The 21,933-nt window shown below is 34.3% G+C and overlaps 1 protein-coding gene across 1 annotated transcript; it reads right to left on the bottom strand.

The window, feature by feature from the left end:
• Nucleotides 1–1,990: 1,990 nt before the first annotated feature.
• mrasb (muscle RAS oncogene homolog b) lies at nt 1,991–21,732 on the bottom strand. Its single transcript, XM_067415660.1, has 6 exons — nt 21,555–21,732; nt 10,551–10,757; nt 5,985–6,138; nt 5,763–5,862; nt 2,634–2,713; nt 1,991–2,514 (listed from the first exon to the last, which is right to left on the bottom strand). The coding sequence occupies exons 2-6, from the start codon at nt 10,741–10,743 to the stop codon at nt 2,415–2,417; spliced, it is 627 nt and encodes a 208-aa protein (XP_067271761.1). The 5' UTR covers nt 10,744–10,757; nt 21,555–21,732; the 3' UTR covers nt 1,991–2,414.
• Nucleotides 21,733–21,933: the final 201 nt, after the last annotated feature.

Genomic DNA, 21,933 nt, shown 5'->3' with positions numbered 1-21,933 from the left:
AACATGGCGTGAACACACCTTTTCCTTCTATCCAATTAACTAAAATTAAATATAATTTTTTTTTTTTCTAAAAATACCATCAATTCGTAAATATTTTACGTTTTTGGCGAATTGGTGACTAATTCGTATAATCTCATTCATATGTTTCAGTGCGACCCAGTGGCGGTTACATTTAGGGGTGGGGTTATGGTGGGCCTTAATGCTCACTTTCTTTCTAATAATTGTATGTTTTTGTACGATTCAAATTTGTACGAATTCATACGAAAGTGCTAACTCACACAGTTACGTTTTTCCGTGAGATCAGGTTTGCCGCTTTATTGAAAGAAAATAATGAAAACTATTGCTGTGTTCACGCCATGTTATAATTACCGCAATCTCGAGATTACAACACGTGACGTTACATTCGGAGCTGTTTACGTCCTTAGAATTATGCGTTTCTATGGCAACACTATCAATGCCTAAGTTAATCTTCAGCGGGTTTTCAGAAAATTCCCATCTTACATGCTGAATTTATGAGTTCTACGAGAACGTGAACACTTTTTACAAGATGAAATCTCGTAATTACAACATGGTGTGAACGCGCCTTGTTTTTTTTCCTGCCATCCAATTGACAAAAATAAACTATAAAATGTTTTTCTAATAATACCATAAATTCACTATTTTATGTTTTGGCGAATTGGTGGCCATCTCATTCATACGTTTTCGTACTATCTGCTTACGTCCAAGTGGCGGTTACAATTAGGGGTGAGGTTTGTGAATGTATGAATTCTTATGAAAATAATACCTATAATATAGTTACGGTGTCCTGTGAGATCAGGTTTGGCACTTTTGAGCAAGAAAACACTGAAAAGTATTGCTGTGTTCGCAACATGTCGTAATAACCGTACTCAAGATTACAACAGGTGACTTTTTTTTCGGAGCCGTTTAGGTCCTCAGAATTATTTGTTTCTATGGCAACACTATTAACGAATCAATCTCGTAATTACAGTAATTACAACATGGCATGAACACACCTTTTTTCTGCCATCGAATAAAATAAAATAAACAACTATAAAATATTTTTCTAAAAATACCATCAATTCGTAACTATTTTACATTTTGCCGAATTGGTGGCTAAGTCGTATTAATTCGTTCAATCTCATTCATAGGTTTCAGTTTGACCCAGCGGCGGTTACGTTTAGGGATGGGCCTTCATGCTCACTTTCTTTCTAATAATTGTATGTTTTTGTACAGTTCACATTGTACAATTCATACAAAAGTGCTAACTTGTAACATAGTTACATTTTCCCATGAGATCAGGTATGCCGCTTTATAGAAAGAAAATACTGAAAACTATTGCTGTGTTCACGCCATTTTGTAATTACCGTAATCTCGAGATTACAACTCGTGACGTTATATTCTGAGATGTTTACGTCCTCAGAATTATGCGTTTCTATAGCAATACTATCAATGCCTAAAATAATATTCCGAGGTCACATGGTACAAGTAGCAATTCTCTGAAAATTCCCATCTTTATGATTTACGAGAATTATGAAATCTCGCAATTACGGTAATTATAACATGGCGTGAACGCACCTTATTTTTGTATTTTTTTCCCCCATTCAATTTACTAAAATAAACTATAAAATAATGTTTTTCGAAATATAGCCGAAGTTACACTAATAATGGGAGTAATGTTTTAAAAGAAAAAATGCTACAGAAAAAAATAGTTTTTCAACTTATTAGATGACGTCACGTTACCTTACCATATATGGTAAAACGTATTTATATTTAATAAGATAATGCGAGCACTATTATGGTAAAATGTTGTTGAAATTGTTAAAAATGATATCATTTCATGTATAATTTTTACTTATAATTTTCTTTATTTTGCTATTTTAGTGTCATGTGTAACCCTATTATTTGTTTTGTTTGTTTTTTTTTGCAGTGTTTTGGAAAATATGGTACCCATGGTAACCAGTATTTGACCCCCACCCACCCACCCCCCTCTTTCTGAGTGCTTCTATATGTGCCCGTTGAGCAACTAATTCTGATCAGTACGGACGTCTATTCCAAGAACAGGTCGTTTTCAAAGCCATTTCGCTGTATTAACAATCACTTAACAATATAGAATTCAGCACAATAAATATAGAAACACAATACAAAACAAGGCCTCAGAAAGTGTGTCTCTGAATTGTTCTCTGAGAAATAACATGAGTGAACAGCGCTAGAATCCTGTCATTTTTCACCTGCTAGGAAAATCCCATGAAAACTGCCTGAATTTCCCCACATTATATTGAATATTGAATCTGTGTTCTAGTTCCTGGATATTATCATAGCTTTTTGAGGGTGTGTGTGTATGTGTGTGTGTTTTAACAGTCCGAGTCTTGGAGTCATCATCGCGGCATTGACGCCCAGAGATAGAGGATGTGCGGTCACAGTAAGACGCAGTGCAGCCTCTGGGAACCCGACGGTCTGTCCGCCCTCCATTTGGCTTTCCGCTTCTTCTTCAGACCCCGTTCTGGGATCTGCTGACTGTGAACAGAGATCAACCAACATCAGTGCCATTGAGGTGAATGGGAATGCTAACGCGCAGTTAGCTTTGTAGAGTACGGAGGGTCAAAGCGGGACGGATTCTGTAAACTTTGACGCACCGTATTACTCTGACGAGCTCGTGAAACGCTTTGTCTACATTCATGGGCGGATCCTTTGCACTCGTCTCAATATACGTGATCTGTGATGAAGACATAAAAACACAGCAATTACAAAAGAAAAATATATTCATAGTAGATGTGACATGATTAAAAAAGGCTTTGTATTATTAGTATAATTATATTACAGATTTCATAAAAAAAAAAAAATTATGCATGAAATCTAAATTATTAAACGCTGATGGTCTTATTGTGAACTATTTATTGGTTTGCATTATTGTAAAATAAAAATATTACATAAAAGATTAATCAATAAAATAGTAATTGATTGATAATAATAATAATAATAATAATAATCATAATAATAATAATAATAATAATAAAAAATCTATGAGGATTAACTAACGTGAATGTGACATTATTAAAATTGACTAATAATAAACATTGAACTATTTATTGCAATGCATTATGTACAAATATTGTAAAACATTTAAAAACATATTATTTAAATTAAAGGTTAAATAATAACAAATTGATTGATCAATAATTTGTTATTAAATATTAAAACAAATATAATGTACTAATAATGTGTGTATATAAATTGATATTTTTATATATAAATATAATATAAAAAATATTTATATAGAATAAAAGTAAATAAACAGGAAAGAAAAATAGATTCAATTTCTAATAAATATTGCTGGTCTTATTGTGAAGAATGTATTGGTTTGCATTTTTGTAAAAAAAATTTTTTTTTTTTAAGATTACATAATAAAGTGATCAACAATAATGAATATTAAAATAATACAAAATAATGCAATAATGATATATCTGTACAGATATATACAGGGGCTGGTCATATAATTGGGAAATCATCAAAAAGTTGATTTATTTCACTAATTCCATTCAAAAAGTGAAACTTGTATAATATTCATTCATTACACACAGTCTGATATATTTCAAATGTTTATTTATTTTAATTTTGATTATTATAACTGACAACTAAGGAAAATCCTAAATTCAGTATCTCAGAAAATTAGAATATTGTGAAAAGTTTCAATATTGAAGACACCTGGTGCTACACTCTAATCAGCTAAATAACTCAAAACACCTGCAAAGGCCTTTAAATGGTCTCTCAATCTAGTTCTGTAGGCTACACAATCACGGGGAAGACTGCTGACTTGACAGTTGTCCAAAAGACGACATTTGACACCTTGCACAAGGAGGGCAAGACACAAAAGGTCATTGCAAAAGAGGCTGGCTGTTCACAGAGCTCTCTGTCCAAGCTTATTAATAGAGAGCCTAAGGGAAGAAAAAGATGTGGTAGAAAAAAATGTACAAGCAATAGTGATAACCACATCCTGGAGAGAATTGTGAAACAAAACCTATCCAAAAATTCACAAAGAGTGGACTGCAGCTGGAGTCAGTTCTTCAAGAACCACTACGCACAGACGTATGCAAGACGTGTCGCATTCCTTGTATCAATCTCTTGAACAACAGACAGCGTCAGAAGCGTCTCGCCTGGGCTAAAGACAAAAAGGACTTGTCTTGAGTGGTCCAAAGTTATGTTCTATGATGAAAGTAAATTTTGCATTTCCTTTGGAAATCAGGGCCCCAGAGTCTGGAGGAAGAGAAGAAAGGCAGATAATCCACATTGCTTGAAGTCCAGTGTAAAGTTTCCACAGTCAGTGATGGTCTGAGGTGCCGTGTCATCTGCTGGTGTTGGCCCACTGTTTTCAGAGGTCCACGGTCAACTGAACCGTATACCAGGAAGTTTTACAGCACTTAATTAATGCTTCCTGCTGCTGACCAACTTTAGGGAGATGCAGATTATCCAACAGGACTTGGCACCTGCACACAGTACCAAAGCATCCAGTACCTGGTTTAAAGGGATACTTCACCGCTTTTTCATATTAAACTGTTATTCCTTTAACTAAAACGAGTTGATACATACCTCTCTCGTCTGAGTGCGTGCACTTAATCGCTCTGATGCGCGGTGACGATCTGATAGCATTTAGTTTAGCCCACTAAGCCCAGTTCATTCACTACTGTACCAAACAGAGATCAAGTTAGAAGCGAAGAGAAGAGAAAAAGTCCCGGCTGAAAAATCCTCCCTCACATCTCTCATTACTGTCAATAGGGGGGAGGGGGAGATGTGAGGGAGAATGTTTCAGCTGGGACTTTTTACTGCGCCGAGTCTAAGTACTCTCAGAAGTGCTATTCCGCCATACATTATAGTTCTCCCTTTTAATCCGCTTAGAAAAGCCCCACGTTTCATTTTATGTCACCATACTTGATCGTTCAGCTATTCGTGTAACTGTATTTAAATAGGGGAAACGTGGAGGTGTTTGGTACTTCTAACTTAATCTCTGTTTGGTTCCATAGTGAATGAACTGGGCTTAGTGGGCTAAGCTAAATGCTATCAGACCGTCACTGCGCGTCAGAGAGATTAAGTGCACGCACTGAAATGAGAGAGGTATGTATCAACTCATTTTAGTTAAGGGAATAACATTGTTTAATATGAAAAAGCGGTGAAGTATCCCATACTTAAGGACCATGGTAACCCTGTTCTTAATTGGCCAGCAAGATGCGATATGCCAGACCCAACAATGCAGAAGAGCTGAAGGCCACTATCAGAGAAACCTGGGCTCTCATAACACCTGAGGAGTGCCACAGACTGATCGACTCCATGCCACGCCGCATTTCTGCAGTAATTCAGGCAAAAGGAGCCCCAACTAAGTATTGAGTGCTGTACATGCTCATACTTTTCATGGTCATACTTTTCAGTTGGCCAAGATTTCAAAAATCCTTTCTTTGTATTGGTCTTAAGTCATTTTCTGAGATACTGAATTTAGGATTTTCCTTAGTTGTCAGTTATAATCATCAAAATTATAGAATTATATCAGAAATACATTCTAATAAATGACCAGTACCTGTAAATATAATATAAAAAAATTATGCAAAACAATATTAGCTTCCAAAATCTTTTACGGCCTTACAATATTAGCCAATAAAGTCATGCCCTAACATGTTTTACTTTTTTAAATTCCAGTCAAATCCTGAAAGATAAAACCATATGTTGTGCTGGTGAATATTGTGGTTCATTCAGAATGATATTCAGGTTTCACTCACGCTGTGTTTGGAGGCCATCTCTCGTCCCTGCTCACTAGTGATCTTGCGTAAATGTACCAGGTCCACTTTATTTGCCACTAGAACCATGGGAAACGACTCCCTGCAACAAAAGAAGACACAGGAAGGGACGTTACTGACTTTAGACAACGTTGTTGCCCGCACGTGGAAACCGCAACTCTTCCGTTTGTAGTAGATTGTCGTTGTTTTGACATGTGTGCGTACCTGTCCTTCACTCTCAGAATAAGCTGGTGGAAACGGTCCACGTGTTCAAAACTGGCTTTGTCTGTGACTGAGAAGACGATGAGAAAGCCGTCTCCGGTCCTCATGTACTGCTCCCTCATGGCACTGAACTCCTCCTGTCCGGCCGTGTCCAGAACTATACAAAAACACAAATCGCCACGAGTACACACTGTTGTTTACTTCATTTGCATTTCCCATTTTATTTTTAAATTAAATGTTCCACTATCATTGTTATATTGATCACTCGCAATAAAAAAGTAAGTACTTTACAATTGTATAATTCTTATCTTAATGTATTATATTAAAAGTAAAATATTTGACAAATTGATAAATATTTGTTAAATTAATTTTTTTCCCATTTTTGCGCCGTATTTGTTATAAAAGCAGCCATATCACCCTGTAGCCCAAGACTGGTTTCCCACTGAAGCTAAGCAGGGCTGAGCCTGGTCAGTACCTGGATGGGAGACCAACTGGGAAAACCAGGTAGCTGCTGGTAGAGGTGTTAGTGAGGCCAGCAGGGGGTGCACTGCTCACCCTGTGGTCTGTGTGGGTCCTAACACCCCAGTATAGTGATGGGGACATGATACTGTCAATGAGCACCGTCCTTCGGATGAGACGTTAAACCGAGGTCCTGACTCTCTGTGGTCCCAGGATGTCCTTCGATAAAGAGTAGGGGTGTAACCCCGGCATCCTGACCAAATTTACCCACTGGCCCCTCTGTCCATCATGGCCTCCTAATAATCCCCCTCTCCTGATTGGCTTAATCACTCTGTCTCCTCTCCACCAATCAGCTGGTGTGTGGTGAGCGTTCTGGCACAATATGGCTGCCGTTGCATCATTCAGGTGGATGCTGCACATTGGTGGTGGTTTGAGGAGATTTCCCCTTGTAAAAGCGCTTTGAGTGCCTTGAAAAGCGCTATATAAATGTAATGAATTATTATTATTAATTTGTATTATTATTAAAAGCGTTTTATTTATTACTTATTCTGTTTTAGTTTTATTTACTATTTTATTTTTAAGTTAAACTTTTCACTTGTTGTTAATAATTGGTCATTAAAAATTTAAATATTTTACATTATTATAATTATAGATTTTTCTTATTTTAATATATTAAAAGTCAAATATTTGACAATTATGTAAATCTTTATTAAATGAAGCTTTTTCCCAGTCATTTTTGCTCCTCTTTTGTAATAAAAGCAAAATTTATTTTATATATTACAAATCTAGATATTATATTTTATATTATTACAAATCTAGATTTTTCTTTATATATATATATATATATATATATATATATATATATATATATATATATATATATATATATATATATATATATATATAAGGGATGCCACAATGCTCAATATAATATTGAACCGTTTGGTACGACATTCACGGTTTAATACTGTGAAAGTTTTCCGGTTTTGCATTTTATTAATTATTTCCATTTCTCTTTGTTTGAAATATTTCTCTCAGTTTTGTTTGAGTGTGCCTGTGAGTCTATGCGCTGATATGAGCAAATATCCAATCATATGCACTAAAGTTAGGCGGTGTTTACCCGTGTGTTAAAGCCTTGCCGGTTAAACATTTCATTCGCGTGCTATGCACTGTTTTTCATTCAGCGCGCGCACTAAACATCTGTCAAACACACGTGATTACTGGACAGTCTTACTGCGCTAATACTGTCAAATACACACAAGGTTAACATATAAACACAGTCGGTTATGTCTAAAGTGAAAGTAAAATCACGTGTCTCTATATGAGATGTGACCAGGTCTTCAATTGACATTCAATTGAATTGATGTTATTAAAAAAACTAAAAACCTTTAATACAGTAGCTTTTAATCAATGTTGTGTGTTGAAGGATTTTAATTTTAGCCTACATTTATTAATTTAATTTCATACTTAAATGCTACTGTACATCTCTGAGCTGCCACTGTAAATCTTTATATTTATTTTATATTATACAATACACTGGGAATTATTTTTTAAGCAAAGTATTAAGTTTAAGTAAGGGTAAGTAAAATCAAAAAAGAGTATTGCAATAAAAACATTTTCTCCTTAACCTTTTTCTGTTCCTGTCGCCTAAGAATAGAATAGCAAAAAAACGAACCGAACCGAAAAACCGTGGTTAAAAACCGAGGTGTGTATTGAACCGTGGACTAACTGTATTGTTGTATCCCTAATATATATTACATTTTAATATATATTAAAAGGTAAAAGTCAAATATTTGACAAATGTATAAATGTTTATTAAATTACACTTTTTCATAGTAACTTTGTCATTGTTTACCTAAATTAGTTCATTTTTTATTTCTTACTTATTATTTTAAGTAGTTGTATTTACTATTTTATTTTTAAATTAAACTTTTCACTCATTGTTATGTTGATCTTTTGTAATGAAACTTTTTAAAAGTATTTTACATTAATATAACTATAGATTTTTCTCCTTTTAATTTATTAAAAGGTATTAAAATGCTCATTTTGCAAGAATATTTTTCCTCAAGTTGCAAGTTGCTTTGGATAGAAGCATCTGCTAAATGAATAAATCTAAATGAATCTAACTTTTAAATGTTTTCATTTATGTCATCTCTTCATAATGCACATATAGAACATTCAACTATTTATTCATAATATAATCATAGTTATTGTTAACTAAAACATATAAATTCAGCAAATAAAGCTGAAATAAAAATATATATAAAAATGTGATTAAAAAAAGTATAGAAAATATAATAAATATTTCCTGAGCAAATAACTGTAATTAAATTTTTTTTACTAATTTTAAGTGACAAAAGCACAAAACAAATGACTAAAACTTTTAAAATGAACATTGTGAATTAGGGCTGGGCGATATGACGAAATATATCGTCTGGACAATAGAAAATGTCTATCGTTTTATATAAGGCTCTATCGCTTACGCCACGATAAGGCGTTTATGGCAGAATTTTACGTCAAGATGCACCTCACGCCACGGCATGCCCATGCAATACATAAACGCGCTCCCTCTGTCTCTCTCTCGCTCTCTCACTCACACACACACACGCGCTGCAGCCTCCCTTCCACTCACGTCACTTTTTTAAAATCCCCCACAGCGCGAAACACGAGTCCCGCAAACGCGCCGCAGAGGAGCTTGTTTGTAATCAGAGGACAAATGGCTCCTTAGTTTCGAAATGGTTTGGGCAGGGGCGTGGGACTGGGGGGATAAAGGGTACTGAGTAACCAGGGCCCAAGGCAGGGAAGTCAATTTTCTATACATACACATACATGGTACGGGGGCCCAGCAAGATGGTTTGTACCCAGGGCCCAAAATTTGGTGCTACGCCCCTGGGTTTGGGTACTAGGTGATCGCGTTGTAAATAAAGGCGTTTGACCAGCGTTAGAAGCTCATTTGAATCATTGCCGCGGCTCATTTAAGAAAATGACAGCTCCGAAGAGACGCCGCTTTAGTTTGAGGTAGTGCTAACAATAATAAAGAAAGACGATCAACACCTTATGTGTTACCACTGAAATGAAGATGTAATATATTTCCAAATGTAAGCCCATCTTAAGCGAAATGCACGCTTCATACTGTCGTCTGCCCTGGCTCTAACCTCGAGTGTTTACTTTCTGCAAACCTTGTGAGCGCGCAAACCCAAACGCTGTGACCTCGCGCCAAATGTTTTTATTGGTTTATTAAGTACAAACAGGCGAGTTATGAAAAATTGAGTGCGAGGGATTTGTTCAATCACACAAAAAGATTTTGGAATGAGACGGCCACCTGTAGTAGCGTTTAGTCCACTGTCTATAATAGCCTAATTTAGAGATCACTTTTTTATTTATTTTAACCGACACCTTTGATCGGTTAACGTTGATACGGTCAGCCATCGGTCAAACGTTCATCGGTAAACATCCCTAGGCAGGTGTTAACTTTACTAACTTTAAAAAAAGGTTCTAAATAAAATAAAAATGTAGTCCATACTACCTTTATTTGTTTTGTATATCATTTCAAACTGCATTTCCACATTGCAATTTTGTATAGACTATTCATAAACTGAATTAATAGAAAGGTTGCTATATCGTTATGTATATCGTTATCGGGATATCAAATGAGCTATATCGGGATATGAAATTTTGGCCATATCGCCCAGCCCTATTGTGAATATAAAAATAAAAGCTAATCCTATAATAGGTAACACCAAAATAAGTGTTATATAACATAATACATTTTTGTCGTTGCAACTATTGACTCTAAATGATATTTAGAGTCAAAAGTTGCAAGGACAAAAAGGTATTATGTATGTTATGTAAAATGTATTAAAAGGAAATCTTTTGAAATGAAATCTTTTACTTTTAATATATTATATTTCCTTTTATTTTCTTTAACTGTTGTTCCCCCATAACTCTAAACTCTAGCTCATCATTTTGTGCTTTATTTCATGTTTTGTGCTCATATAAATCAGAAATGACCGTTTCATGATTTCTTGTTGTGCATAAAATAATCTCAGATTTGTTTTAGCTGCACTTGAGCTGTGCTGCCCTCTACTGGTGTTGTATTGAACTGCTCACCGTCCAAAATGGCCCACTGTCCATCGATCTCGGTGTGTTTGAGGTACGAGTCCTCGATGGTTGGGTCGTAATCAGGGACGAAGATCTTCTGGAAGAATTGTATGGTGAGCGCGCTTTTCCCCACGCCTCCGTCTCCCACCACAACCAGCTTATATGTGGGCAGGTTGTCCCCGGGAACCACGCTGGTCGCCATGGAGACAGCTACACCTGCAATAGAGAGAAAATGGTGTCAGATGAGAGATGTTGCTGTCGATTTGGGAGGCAGGCATACAAATGTTTAATTCTTAAATGCATATATTATTTATATGCATAAACAGTTAATAAGACGTTAGTCTGTCTTATTTAATCAGCTGAAATGATTTAGTATGATAAAGTGTGTTTCCACTAGTCTAGTGCCTTTATGGAGTTTCTTTGTTATCCGAGGAATTTTAACAGAACTAAGTAAATAATAATTATATATATATATATATATATATATATATATATATATATATATATATATATATATATATATATATATATATATATATATATATATATATAAAATTCATGTTCAATAATTATTAATAACAACAATAACTTTTATTTAGAAATATAAATACAAATACATTTTATAAAAACAATATATATTCAAATATTATTAATAACAATAGTATACATCAAATACATACAAAAATTTAAATAAAATTAGATATATAATAATTATTATTATTATTAAAATATGATTAATATTAACTATTATTATTCAAATAAATTATATATAATAATTATTAATAAATATATAATTATAATTATATTATGAAAAAATATTAATAACAATAATGTATAATAATTAGTTCAATCAAAATATTTAAATAAAATAAAAAATTGGATATATAATCATAATTATTATTATGAATTAATTAATTAATAATGATTAATTATAATAATGATTAAATTACTCTATTATATAGAGTATTAATATTAACTATTATATATTAAATAAGTAAATAAAGAAATATACTATGTATATTTATAAAATTCATGTTCAATAATTATTAATAACAACAATAACTTTTATTTAGAAATATAAATACAAATAAATTTAATAAAAACAATATATATTCAAATATTATTAATAACAATATTATACATCAAATACATACAAAAATTTAAATAAAATTAGATATATATAATAATTATTATTATTATTAAAATATTATTAATATTAACTATTATTATTCAAATAAATTATATATAATAATTATTAATAAATATATAATTATAATTATATTATGAAAAAATATTAATAACAATAATGTATAATAATTAGTTCAATCAAAATATTTAAATAAAATAAAAAATTGGATATATAATCATAATTATTATTATGAATTAATTAATTAATAATGATTAATTATAATAATGATTAAATTACTCTATTATATAGAGTATTAATATTAACTATTATATATTAAATAAGTAAATAAATAAATATACTATGTATAAAAATGTATAAAAAATAAAATAAAAAATAAATAAATATATATATATATATATAAATATATAAATAAATAAATAATTATTAATAAATATATAACTATTACTAAAATATTAATAACAATAACTATTATATGTAGAATTTTTTTTTTTAAATGTAATCAAAAATTGTATAATTAAAATCGGGCTGTGCAATATATATCGAAATTTCCGAAATATCGCAAATGTACATATCGCAACATGCATATCGCCGCGGCACGCAATATCTGAATTCATATTCAGATATTCAACATAGGGAAAAGTGTACGTTTTAGGCTGATGCATATAGCAGAGAATAGACTGGGCACACGACATGTGACCTTCTTGATGTTAAAAAGAGTTATTAAATGCAATAACTTGTGAAAAACAACTCACAACTTGCCACACACACACACACCGAAACGTGCGCACAAGTCGCCGCTCTGAAAGCATGTGGTCCCTTAAGTTCTGTTTCGTGTCTTGTTACACACTTGAACTGTCAGATACACACACACATGTCAAAATGGCTGCCTTGATGAGTATTCAAGTAAACACAGTCAGTTATGCTTTAAGTGAACAATATCAGTTGGGGAAAGAAACGAATGCGAGTCAATGGGATCCATGCATTAGCTCTTAAAGTGACAGGCGGCTAATACAGTAAAGCTGCCACTGTCTGTCAAACAACAGAAGAACTTTATTCCTGTAGCTTTATTATGTATCAGTGTACATTTAATTCATGGGAAGACTAATGTTTTTAATAATACTGTAAAAAATAATCGTCCACCCCTAGTTCAGGTTTCTTTATTCTTGATGTTCAGTTTTAGGGGTGTGCCATATCATATCGTCTGCGATAATACCGGTATAAATTTTTACATGATAAAAAAGTGTCATATCGCGATATCAATAATATAGCGACGCGATGACATATGGCGCATTTACTTTCCCTATCGCGCACTAGAACACCTATCTGAGAGAAGAGCACGAAGATCAGCATGTCAGCCTCCGATGATGATGATTTAGTACCTAAAAGGGAGCTACTTGGTTACAAGAGGTCAGCTCTTTTGACAACTGACATAACATGAACAGCTTATGGCTGATTTTGATGTTCGCCGCGCAATATTTGACCGGAAGGGTAACATTGACGTTTATTTTTGTCAGTTAGGACTTAAGTTAGTTAGATCTAGCATTGTGCACGCTTCGAGATAAGTAAGAAGTGTATAAAGTAATATGTTTATTTGAATGAATGGATTATAGCAATTATTTTAATTAGAGAGAGAGAGAGAGAGAGAGACAGAGAGAGAGAGAGAGAGAGAGAGAGAGAGAGAGAGAGAGAGAGAGAGAGAGACATACGTGACTGTGTCTGTTCAGGGTCTCTCTTAACATTGCAGATGTGCGTTTATTACTTTAAAATAGCGAGTAACCCCATCATTGCTGAGAAAGATAATGTACAGTCCCTGACAAAAGTCTTGTCGCTTGTGTACAAATTGACCTAAAGTGCCGCTGAAATATATTTCTAATCAAGATATTTTTACAAGAAATGGCTCATTTTAATCCCACCAGGTTTTGTGATAATGTTTCAGTGAAAAACTAAACTTTCAAAAAGTATTCTAATATTCACAGCTTGGTAAAGCCCATTGAGTCAATTTTTGCAAAGACATAAGTGTTGTCACCTTGTCATATGAGCTTCACCTGTGACTAATAATGGATCAATTAGGTCTCAGGTGTGAATAAAAAGAACCCCAGTACGCTAGATCTTCACATCAACTGCAACTAGACCTCTGCAAACATGCCTAAGATTCACCCTGAGACTAAAGTTTTGATTATCAAGAGGCTGAAGACCAGATCCACTGCTGATGTGGTAGACACCTTCAATGTGTCTCAACGTCAAGTACAGAGGATAAAAAAAAGATTTGAAGAGACTGGAGACGTTTTTGACAAGCCCAGGTCAGACAGACCCTGCAAGACAACTGCTCGCGAGGACCGTTTGTTGGCTCGAAAATCCAAGGCCAGCCCATTTTCCACTGCAACAGAGCTCCACGAGACCTGGTCACCTGAAGTCCCTGTGTCAACCAGAACAGTTTGTCGGATTCTGTCTCGAAATGGCCTCCATGGTCGAATCAGTGCCCAGAAGCCAGCACTAAACAAAAGACAATTGAAAAACCGTGTGGCATTTGCCAAGGCCCACAGCCTGCTAAAAGGATAGACGGTGGAAAAGTGGCAGAAGGTGGATTTTTCAGATGAATCTTCTGTTGAATTACACCACAGTCGCCGCAAATATTTCAGGAGACCTACTGGAGCCCGAATGGATCCGAGATTCACCCAGAAAACAGTGAAGTTTGGTGGCGGAAAAATCATGGTCTGGGGTTACATCCAGTATGGGGGTGTGCGAGAGATCTGCAGGATGGAAGGGAACATCAATAGTCTAAAATACCAAGAAATCTTAGCTACCTCTTATATTCCCAACCATAAAAGAGGCCAAATTCTGCAGCAGGACGGTGCTCCATCGTATACTTCCATCTCCACATCAAAGTTCCTCAAGGCGAAGAAGATCAAGATGCTCCAGGATTGGCCAGCCCAGTCACCAGACATGAACATCATTGAGCATATGTGGGGTAGGATGAAAGAGGACGCATGGAAGACGAAACCAAAGAATATTGATGAACTCTGGGAGGCATGCAAGACTGCTTTCTTAGCTATTCCTGATGACTTCATCAATAAATTGTATGAATCCTTGCCAAACCGCATGGATGCAGTCCTTCAAGCTCATGGAAGTCATACAAGATATTAAATTTGGATCTCACAGTGCCACAACTTAATTTGCTGACATATTTTTGTATTTGCAGTAAATTTGTTACATTTCTGTATAGGCGACAAAACTTTTGTCTTGCCAAAATTTGACCTTTCTGTCTTGATTAAATGATAAATATTTCTTCTGTGAAAATTATTTATTTCAGTGCATTAAACATCATTTGGGAGGGTTTTAGCTTTTCATATGAGCTATTTCTAACACCAATTGATTAATTAAAAGTCAGGTTAATATCAGGTATTTCTACAAAATAGATAAGCGACAAGACTTTTGTCAGGGACTGTAGTGATCCAGTAGCTTAGATATTTTGTTGCTATAAGTCGCAGGGTGGCGTTGATAACTAGCTTCCGTGCTCCTGAATCTGCAGCGCGATCTCTGTATGCGAGTGACGTGTGTGCGCGCACGCTTCATAATGAAAGCGGCTCTTACAGAATGGTATTTTAACTTGGAATTACCTCTGCTATTGTACACATTCCCAATCAGAATTGAATATTCAGATAGACCAGGACATAAATTACTTTAGTTATTGCTAAACTAAATGTTGTAAAGACTAGGCCTACATATAAAAAAAAATGTGTTTTTTTTATTTTTTTAAAGATTTCCAGTGAAAACACTAGTAACTTGTACCTTATGTCAGTAGATTTACAATTTGAATTAATTATTCTCTTATCATTGACATTAGCTCATTGGAAAAGGATAAACAATGCCTTTAATTTTATTTGCAATAATAAATGCTGCTGCCTACCAGCTGCAATAACCAATAAAACTTTGTTCCATATTTTTTTTGCTATATCGTCATAAATAATTGTTATCGCAAATATTCCTGAAATATCGTGATATAATTTTGAGGCTATATCACCCACCCCTAGATATAACTATATATTACCAAGTCAAGCAAAGAGTTTTTGGTATTTAAATATTGCATTATGAAAGAAGTGTTTCACATAAATGGTCTCGTTCTCAGTTTTTAAATATTTTTTTTAATATAATTTAAATAGATTTTACAGACTAATAGCATTATCGTATCGCATATCGAACATCACATTACTTAACAAGGTATTGCATATCGCTAGGCCAGTCACGATAGTCGATAAATCAATTAATCGCACAATTAAAAAAATGAGCTCGATCATTTTTCCGGCCGCGATAATTGGCATTTGCATGCTTTATGTTTTCCTCATCTCTCTCGTTGACTGTGCGCACGCTCATCCGTTTGGGTTTCGGTCAGACCGGGTGCTGCGTGATGAGACGTCATTCTCGGCCAGCAGATTCGCCTGGAACTCATGGCTCTTCGGTTGCGGAGCCACACGCAAAGTTACGCAATTTGACGTGTTTAATTTAAGTTCCTGTAGAGATAGCAATACGCACACCTATCTTTTTTTGCCAAATAAATGAAAAGCATGTCATGCCAATGTCTTCTCTCTTGCTGTATTAAAATATCACTTTCCTCAGAGATGGTCAAGTTCAGTTTGTGCATGATTAGGCTATGATATAACAATTATTATTTTTTAAATACTGTATCCTTAATTAGGGATAATTAATATATCATATGCTAAAGTACATTTCTGGATTAAAAGAAAAAAAACAACAAGAACCGTACAGAACAGAAAACCGTGAGCCTAAAACCGTGAAACAAGCCAAACCGTGGGTTTTGTGAACCGTGCCGCCCCTAATATGCACCAAAAACACAATCATCCGTTGCAGTTTTCATCAATTTTATTTATTGTTTTAGGTAATTATTTAAATGCATTTTTTAAACAGACTGAGAGTCCATGCTTTTATTGTTTTTGGTTGTTTTGTTCATGTATTGTGGTTATTTAAAATGTTTTCCATTTTTAGTGTTAAATAGTCTTTAGAAATTAAAGTTTATTGATCTTTGAAAAAGTGTACCTGCATTTTTATAACATTATCATTATTTTAGATGAAAATGGTCTCAGAAAGACAATATTATCGTTTATCGCAATAATTTCTTGGCCAATTTATCGTCCAGCAAAAAAAATTAATAAATATCGTCCGCATTTTTCTTTAATATCGCACAGCCCTAATTAAAAATGAATACATATATAATAATAATAATTATTACTATTATTAAAATATTATTAATAAAAATAACTACTATACATAAAATAAATGACAATCATGCAAAATTAATGCAAATTAAATCATACAATGGATGGATCGATGATAATAACAAAAAAATTGTATAATAATAATATGTGACTATATATTATATTTAATATAAAATATTATTTTATCTACTTTATCTGCATTTACAATCTTTTATCAAAGATTCAATTCTTTCTCTGCCTCTGAAACAACTTTTCATTTCTGCTGATGTCATCAAGGCCTTGTGGGTTGTAGAGCTGCAACTAACGATTATTTTGTTCTGTCGACTAATCTAGCGATTATTTTTTCGAATAGTCGACTAATCTAACGATTATTTTCTGCCGACTAATCTAACGTTTATTTTTCGATTAGTCGACTAATCTAACGATTAATTTTTCTGTCGACTAATCTGCCGATTATTTTTCGATTAGTCGGCTAATCTAACGATTTTTTTTTACCCTTTGACATTTTTCAAAATTCTGTGGCACCCCCTCGCATAAGTTACGCTAGAGGTGTAACAGTACAGACTGCTCACAGTTTGCTTTGTATCACGGTTTTAGGTTCTCGTTTCAGTACAGTTCGGTATTTGCTATGTTCAGGGGAAAAGGACTACTGTCAAATGAACATAAAGAAAATAAGAACAGATAACTTAATAGAAGCAGCAGCACAAATAAATACTATTGAGCAAAGATGAGAATAAAATAAACAATGCTTTTCAGGATTTTCAGGTTGGTCTAACAGTTTTTAGGTAGAGAATAAAGTAATCAAATGTAAAATAACCACAGATGTAACTGTTTAAAATAATCCTTATTAAACTTACAAAAACTATTCAGTCAGGAAAAGTGAGTGATGTCTTTATCTTTTGTTTGACATTAAACAGACAGCAGTGAAGGCTACTGCCCCTTTAAGACCCAAGGATAGTCGTCGTATTTTCTGTATAAAGTTCACTTAAGGCATATACAGAGTAGGCTATGACATTTTGACATACTTTTTGTGTGAGTTTGTCCGTTTATGCACAGGATTTGAAAGATAACTCAATATTTGCGTGCTTTGGAATGAGTGCAGAGACAGATCTTCTCATTCTCCTTGCTGACTCGAAAATATGACTGCTCATATTTGGACGTACGGCAGCACTTGCATGCGTTTTATTAAGTTTACAAAGAGAGACCGTTTTGCCCACGTTTTTCTTTTATTATGGCTGTTGTTGTGGTGTATACCTGAGTAGTCAGCACGTGTATCCATCGACAGAAACATACATACAGCATTATTTAAGTTACAACCCATATTAAAGATGCGTCATCAGATGTGAGATGAACCGCGGTGTAAGTGCGTCCCAGCACCTTTTGCTCGGGATCCCGGTTGGGAAACACTGGTCTGTATTGATTGACACCGCGCTGGTTTGTTTAGAATTATATGAGCGTCGTGACCGTGCGCTGCCGCGTGATGAAGGCGTGTCGCAATTCTGTTATTCAACTGCTCTGGTTTTCAAAGCTAATGTCACACTAAATGCACCAAAATGCAATAAAACTTTTTTACAGTCGAATGCAACGCACGTGTGTGTGTGTGTGTGTGTGTGTGTGTGTGAGTGAGTAAGAGACGCACAAAAGGGCAGAGAGAGAACTTAAGGAAATGCAGCTAAACGAATATGCGTGCGTCTTTTAAATAGCGTAAAAATGAATGAATGACGAATCAATATGTGGCGGCCGTTATTGATTATGTGGCGGTCCGCCACAAATTAGTCTATGTGTGGGAAACACTGTTTGGCCTCTGTTAAAAGTATTCCCATACTTTTGATATTCGTGGTCTAGGTTGTGATAGAATGGAGAACTTTCTCCATTCCCAGGAGCAGAAGCCAACATTATGCGAGATGAATGTGTGACACGACGCGCCGACGCATTTCACGAACGTCGACGTATTTCCGTAGTCAACGTCATCGATGACGTCGACGCGCCGTTGCAGCACTAGTGGGTTGGGAAAACAGTATTAACCAATAATGTCATATCCTAAAATATCCTTTACATTTCACAATCTAATCCAATCCCAGTATATCAAAGCTTTTTCCGGTTCACAGAATAACATCTTAGGAAAACAAAGAGTCAGTGAGTCAAACTCAAAAACTGGAAAGGATTCATGAATGAAGGTTTTGTGATTCATTGAAAAAAAAAATCTGACTCAAACAACCCGAACATTCTTCAAAACATCTCTGTTTGTGTTTTAGGAAAGCAAAGTGAGTTTGAAAGAAAAAAGGATGAATAAATGCTGACCGAACTTTCTTATTTTTTGGGTGAGCTGTTTCTTTAAGAGAAAAAAACATCGATTCAGACTTTTCTAATGTCTGAAATGTCACTAATGGACTCTAAATAGGCATAAAGAAGGCAGCTTTTCCCAGACATCCAACCGGATCATCACACACAGGAAATATGGTCTAGACGAGACACTTGGATTGCCACGCTGTGATTTTGCAGTGTGATCTCAGCTCGAAACTGCCAACATCAAGAGCCCCAGACAGATTGACCAGTGAGCTAAAACTGTTCAAATGAAAGTATGTCAAAGCCTCTGAAATACAGCAAAACGACCTCAAAAACGCAACACACCCTCTTATTTTAGGATTAAACACCCCAAATTGTCGGATCTTTACCCCTGATGTCAGATGTCAGTATTACACATCTCTTCCAGTCGCCCTTCCTGTCAGCCACAATAGAGGGAAGTTCGGGGTTTCCTTTCTGAAATCATCTGGGATATGACTCCACTTCTCAAAGAACCATGAAACCACCTGGATCTATAACAGGCCGTTTTCAAATCATATTTGAAGACATTCTGTGCACATGACATGCCGGAAAAAATATGTATATCGCGGCCACAAATGAACAATACGTTCTCTTGACTTGCTAATACGTCACCACGTTTTACTAATTCGTTCCCTCGTTTTTTAATTGAATCGTGCGCAGAATATAATCATTTTTTCCCTCGTTTGAATAAATTGTGCGCACATTATAATTCACATTCTCGTTTTACTTAATCATGCATACAATATAATAATTAGTTCCCTTGTCTTACTAAATCATATAATCATTTATTTTCATTGTTTTACTAAATCATGGCCATGTTTATTTTATTTTTAAAAAATTGTGTGCATGTCGTGTGTGAAAAACAGTCTATTCATGTTGCAGAAAAAGTGGTTGAACAAAGCTGATCACGATAAAAAAATTACAATTTTAAAACGGCAATTTTATGGGAAAAATACAGATTTTTTAATATTCAATTAAATATTTACTTAAGATAAACATCTAAATTATAATATATTGTTCACAACTTTTATTACATTTTAAAATATTTGCGTAAATAATTTACTCAATAATTATTCATTAAAAATAACAGAAAACGGAAGCATGCATAATCTGCATTATGTTCGTTGCTAAATAATTATTTTTTTTTAAATATATGTTATTTTAAATATAAATATTTTATATTCGATTTGATTAATCTGCCTTTGGTTAAATTGCAAGTAATTTTTATTTTTAGTATTTACTAAATGCATGAAACTAATAAGTCATGGGAATTCATTCTTAATTCGTTGCCACAACTGAATTAAAATGAGAGAACTAATTTGATATTTTAATGCGTGTGTCGCGAAAAAAGTGGTTGAACGAAGCTATAAAAATATAAAAATGTTGCAACGGTCAATTTTAATATTACAATTTAAAAAATGGTCGATTAATCGGCTTTCAATTAATCGCAAGTGAATTTGTTGCCACAACTGAATTAAAATGAGAAAACTAATTTTATATTTTAATGCGCGTGGTGAAAAAAGTGGTTGAACAAACATATTAAAAAAATATTAAAATTTTACAACGGCAAATAATATTTTTTAAATAGCCTAGTCAATTAAATATTTACTTCAAAGATAAACATATAAATTATAATATATTATTAAATACTTCTATTAGCATGAACTAAAAATAACTGAAATAGGAAACACGGCCCAATCGCAATATTTTCGTCACTTAATTTTTTGGGGGAAAATCGGTCGATTAATCGGCCTCTTGGTTAATCACTACTAAAACATCCATGTCACATACTGTAGCCTACCTCCTTTCCATCGTGCAACTGTACAGTCTCATTTCGACTAAAATTAAATGATGTATTAATTCTGTGCACGATGTATGATATAGTAAAAAACTGTGCATGGTTTCAGCACTCATCTGAGCTATGCATATCAATACACCCACCTTGATCATTCTGTCTGGGTTGCCTAATGCATTACCCATTAGGCTTTATCTTAGGTATGTGCATATCTATGATCTCCATTATGTGCTGCAACACTGCAATGAAAGCATCTTCCTGGCAAAAAGGAAACAATGTCTCCTGCATTTTGAGAAGTGTGTGTGTGTGCACCGCTTAATGTTGCAACTCGCCAATTTGATCACTTAATATGTTCATGCATAATGCATAAATGCATAATTCAACTGGTAAAACATGCATATCTATATAGAAACAATCTTAAAACGCCCGTTTGATATATAGACCTGGATTTTATTCCTTCGTGCTGATGATAGATGCAATCTGCATGCATTGTAGGCATTAAAAATGATTACCTTTTCACAAGATGACAGCATATGCCAATAGCCCGATCCGTTTCCACAGATGTTGCTGCCGACATTACCGAGTAAATACTCACGCGGAAACGTTTGTCTATTTGTTATACAACTGGATGCAGTGGCTTTTAATCGGGCCGCGCGAAGAGCCGTTTTCAGTTCCTCACACCTCGAGAGCGTTCACAGTTACTTTGCAATGATTTAAAGCTCTGGCTGGGGGAAACCGGTCATTTCTTTGACACATATCAAGCTTATTTTAAACACTTGACGATACATATGTCTGCTACTGCTTATTTAAACACAATATTGTTCCCTAAAAATTGATTAATCGAATCTTAGATAGATATATTAAGAATAAATCTGGAAAACAGCTAGTTGG

This window comes from Pseudorasbora parva, chromosome 14 (genome assembly GCF_024679245.1).
Source record: "Pseudorasbora parva isolate DD20220531a chromosome 14, ASM2467924v1, whole genome shotgun sequence".
NCBI classification, from domain to species: domain Eukaryota; kingdom Metazoa; phylum Chordata; class Actinopteri; order Cypriniformes; family Gobionidae; genus Pseudorasbora; species Pseudorasbora parva.
This window is presented reverse-complemented; position numbering and strand designations above follow the sequence as displayed.